The sequence below is a fragment of the Cebus imitator genome, unplaced genomic scaffold (assembly GCF_001604975.1).
Source record: "Cebus imitator isolate Cc_AM_T3 unplaced genomic scaffold, Cebus_imitator-1.0 Scaffold729, whole genome shotgun sequence".
NCBI classification, from domain to species: domain Eukaryota; kingdom Metazoa; phylum Chordata; class Mammalia; order Primates; family Cebidae; genus Cebus; species Cebus imitator.
Genome location: NW_016108044.1, coordinates 90,170 through 94,460, shown reverse-complemented (window position 1 = coordinate 94,460; position 4,291 = coordinate 90,170). Strand labels below are relative to the sequence as shown.

General features: G+C 61.2%; 2 protein-coding genes across 2 annotated transcripts in view; one reads left to right on the top strand and one right to left on the bottom strand.

The window, feature by feature from the left end:
• Positions 1-924, top strand: part of IL27 (interleukin 27) — a 7,431-nt gene extending 6,507 nt beyond the window's left edge. The window contains exon 5 of the mRNA XM_017519133.2: positions 388-924. Within this exon, the coding sequence (XP_017374622.1) occupies positions 388-645 (258 nt within the window). The 3' untranslated portion in view covers positions 646-924. The remainder of the gene's footprint in view (positions 1-387) is intronic.
• Positions 925-1,310: 386 nt separating this feature from the next.
• APOBR (apolipoprotein B receptor) overlaps positions 1,311-4,291 on the bottom strand; it is a 4,923-nt gene continuing 1,942 nt past the window's right edge. The window contains exons 3-5 of the mRNA XM_017519134.2: positions 2,276-4,275; positions 1,920-2,191; positions 1,311-1,833 (exon numbers count right to left, since the gene is read on the bottom strand). Coding sequence (XP_017374623.2) covers positions 1,764-1,833; positions 1,920-2,191; positions 2,276-4,275 — 2,342 coding nt within the window. The 3' untranslated portion in view covers positions 1,311-1,763. The remainder of the gene's footprint in view (positions 1,834-1,919; positions 2,192-2,275; positions 4,276-4,291) is intronic.

Below are 4,291 nucleotides of genomic sequence, written 5' to 3'. Positions count from 1 at the left end.
AAAAAAAAAAAAAAAAAAAAAGAAAAGAGCAAGCAGCAGGGAAACTGAGCTACGTCACCCTCTGCCCTCTGCCTGTTGTTGGCCCGACCCAGGAGCAACCTTAACAGCAGAGAGAAACTTCCTGAGCCACACCCCCCAGGGCCATCCTTGGGGTGACCTAGCTCTGTGAGCATCCTCATGCTCCTTGACTTCCATTTTCTCAAACCAAAAGATCAAGCAGAATGCGCTAGCAGGTGACATCATGGAAGATCACGTAGGGAATGTCCCGGGGAAATCCTGACCTTATGGTCACTGATGTCATTAGGAGCCGCTAGGCACGAATAGGGAATGAGGATTCACTCCAGTTCTCTGCCTGGCCCCTCCCTGACCCACGGTCTCTCCCCACAGATGCGGGCTGCAGGATTTCACCTCCTGGAAGAGGAGGAGGAAGAGGAGGAGGAAGGGAAGGGGCTGCTGCCAGGGGCACTGGGCAGTGCCTCGCAGGTGCCGGTACAGGTGTCCTGGCCCCAGCTCCTCTCCACCTACCGCCTGCTGCACTCCTTGGAGCTCGTCTTATGTCGGGCCGTGCGGGACTTGCTGTTGCTGTCCAAGGCTGGGCACCCAGTCCGAGCCCTGGGGTTCCCAACACTGGGCCCCCAGCCCTGATCGGGTGACTTCTTAGCCCCCTGCCCCTCACCCTTTAGGACTTTAGGATTGGAGTCTTGGCGTCAGGGCAGCCTCCACATCATCAGCCTTGGACAACGCAAGGCTGTTCCAGCCTGCTGCCCCAGGCGCTACCCGCTAACCAAAAGCCCCTCCAGTCCTCGCCAGCTATTTATTTCCTGGATACTTATTTATTGTTTAGGAAGATGATGGTTTATTTATTGTCTCAGGGCCTGCTGGTCCTCCAGGGATGCTGGGTGCCTAATAAAACACTCTCACCCACCCCTGGCCTCCACTTCTCTTCGGGGAAGGGCTGCCTGACACCCAGAGGGCAGCGCAGCGTGGAATGGGGTCAGCAACCTCTAACCGTCCTGAACCCCTCTCTGCTCCTACATTTTTGGGGTCCCTGGTCCACCTTCCCTACTATGTCCTGCTCAGCCAGGCAGTTGCCACAGTAACCAGCAGAGTTCTGAGCTACCATTTTGGAAGCTCAAGGCAGCTGGTCTTTGACTCTGAACGGTGCTCCTTACGCCCTCCTAACTGCTTTCCTTTGGACTGGCCTTGACTCCAGAGGTCTGTGTTACCCCACCCAGTTCTGAGGGTCATGGTGCAGGGAGGTGGGTTAGGGCGCGGGAGTCAGAGAGGGACGCCTGTATGGAGAATGATCTCTGTTCCCTCTCAGTCTTCCTTGCAGTCTATTTTTTAATTTTGTTTTTAAAAGATGGGGTCTTTTGCTATGTTGCCCAGGCTGGTCTCAAACTCCTGGTCTCAAGTGATCCTCCCACCTTGGCGCCTCAAAGCTCTGGGGTGACAGGCGTGAGACCCTGTGCCTGGCCTCCTTGCAGTCCAGACAACTGACTCAGGTTAGGGAGGAACCAGGGCAGGAATGCTGAGAGGTGGTCTCAGTGGGGTAGGTGGTCCACCAGCCTGCACTGGAGAATCAGACTCAAGTTCAAGGTCTTCCCAGACATCTGGTTTTGCCTGCCCCATGAATGATACACCAAGACGCTGAGGCCCAGAGGGTGGAGAGGATGCATCCACAGTGGCAGAGGGAGCAGGGCTCAGTGGCGTCCAAGTCAGGCTTCTGGTCCCCACCCGCCTTCCAGGGTGCCGGGTCTCAGTCACTGGGGCTTGGGCCGGCCCAGACGTGCATGCAGCTCCTGCATCATGCCAGGGTGTGCGAGGCCAAACCTGGAGGCAGAAGTTGGATCCGTGAGAATGGCTCCCCAGATGCCCAAGATCTCTTCCCCACCCTAGCTGAGTCACCCTGTGCCTACCCGTGTCCCAGGGGCCTTCTCCTGGCTGGCACCGGGGTCCCATCATGCCTCAGAGGGCTTGGCTTGGGGGGTTCCTCCGGCTGGAGGAGTCTCTGCTCAGGGGCTGACGGCTCCTCCTCCTCGGAAGGGTTGGGGACTGGGGGCTCCTCCTGCTGCTCCAGGACCAGGGTCCGACGAAAAGAGGGCCGCGAGCGACGCTGCGAGGAGCTTCTCGAGAGGTGCACGCGGCTCCTTGGGACAGAGACATCTAGGAGGGATCCGGGGAGCAGAGCCTGCAGGAAAAGGGGCATGGAGGACCATGGGGCCAGCTTGGGGATTCCACTCGGTCCCCGCCAGACCCCATCAGGAGCCCTCACCTCGCTCCAGCTGCTGGCAGCACCTCCTCTGGCACTGCCGATGGCCTCAGCTGTCTCCACATTCCCAAGCGACCCCGGTGCAGCTTCTGCAGGGCCTTGGCATGTTGGCCATTCCTCCTGGACCCTGATGTCCTCCAGGCTTTCTGGCTCAGTCTCCTCGGCCCCTGCCCTCTGGCCCCCGGTCACCGTGAGACCCTCTGCATCAAGGAGCCTTGGTGGCTCTCCCTCGGGGTTGTGATCCCCACGCCGCCCCTTACTGTCCTCCCGCTCCTGTTCTCTCTCCTGCCATCCCGCAGCCTCTTCTTCCAACAGTGTCCACTCTTCTAAAAGCCCCCCAGCCTCCACCATGGCTCCTGTCCCCTCTTCCCTCACTGTGTGGGAACCCACACCATCCAGCCCACAGCTGTCCTCTGCACCTGCAGATTCCCCGGCCTCTACCCGCCCTCTCCCACGCTCTCCCTCCCTGGCCTCAAAAGCCTCTGCTGGGCCGCCTCTGTCAGCCACCTCTTCTTCTGTTGACCCCTCCAGGCCAAACTCCTGCCCGCCTGCATCCTCTCCCACCGCTGCCTCCTCCCTTTCTTTCGAGTCCCATCCTCGTCCAAGCGCCCCTTCCAAAGCTTCATCAGCACCAGCAGCGCTGACATCTGGGACCACCTCACCCCCCATAATCTCAGCAGCCACGGAGCCAGTCTGTGTGTCCTCATGGTCATGAAGGCCCACAGCTGCCGCCTGCAGCCTCCAGCCTCTCCCAGGCGTTCCGTCGGCCTCCGCCTCCCCATCCTTGGTTTCCCGGGCATAGGCCTCTCCCAGTGACCGGCCCGGCCCTGAGTCTGCCCCTGTGCTTCCGTGCAGCTCCTGGTTCTCTGAGTCACATGTCTCTCCCTCCTCAATTCCACACCCCGTGTGTTTGGATGCCGGCCCCTCCCCACCTGCCTCTGGGACTTTTGGCAGTTCAGACTCTCGGTCTCCTTCGGCCTCAGCCTCCAGGGTCTGGTTTCCTGCAGCCTCCTCCTCCCGCTGCTCACCCTGGGCCGCTTCCTCCTGGGTATTCCCTGGGAAGGCCTCGGAGGCCTCAGGCTTTACAAACCTGGGACCTGCCTCCGGGCTCCTCTGCTCTTTGCTCAGGGTGAGAACTCCCCAGAGCTCCGCCTCACCTGCCCACCTTTCCTCGGGTTGCTTGGTTGGGGTCTGGGCGCCCCCCATCAGCTCAGGCTCCTGGCCTTTGGAGACCCTGTGTGTGAGGCCACCCCACTCCGCCCCCAGGGCGCTGCAGCTGCTCTGGGCTGCCTCACTCTCCTCCCCTGTGAGCTCCTCCTCAGGCCTGGCCTCTGGGGTTGCCTCCAAGTCAGCAGCTCCTTCAACCTCTCCATCCGAGGGCAGCTCAGCCGCTGGGTCCCCGACGCTCACTCTCTCCTCCCAGGCCTCCTCTGCCTGTACCACCTCCTCCAGCCCGGCCCGGTCAGCCCTGATCTCCAAGTGCCGACTCCCCTCAGCCACCTTCCCACGCTGGTCAGCCTGACCCTCAAAGCTCTCCCCTGCCTCCTGGCCTCCCGCAGCCTCCCTCCCTGCTGTCTGGGTTTCAGCGGCCTCTTCCATTCTCTCAGTGCCCAGGGCCTGGGCCTGTTTGGGGAAAGGGCTCACCTCAGCTTCTCTCTCCTCATCCCCCTCCTCCTCTAGGACCCAGACTTTTCCAGTAGCCTCTAGGAACCTTTCTCCCAGGATTGCTCCATATTCTGTCTCTCTGACTCCTAAGAAGTCAGCCTTCTCGCCTGAGGTTGTCCAGGCCTCCTTGCCTCCTGAGACTGTCCCAGCCTCCTCTCCTCCTGAGGCTGCCTCCTCCCCTCCCAAGGCTGTCCCGGCCTCCTCCCCTCCTGAGGCTGTCTTGGCCTCCTCCCCTCCTGAGGCTGTCTCGGCCTCCTCCCCTCCTGAGGCTGTCCCGGCCTCCTCCCCTCCTGAGGCTGCCTCCTCCCCTCCTGAGGCTGTCCCAGCCTCCTCCCCTCCTGAGGCTGCCTCCTC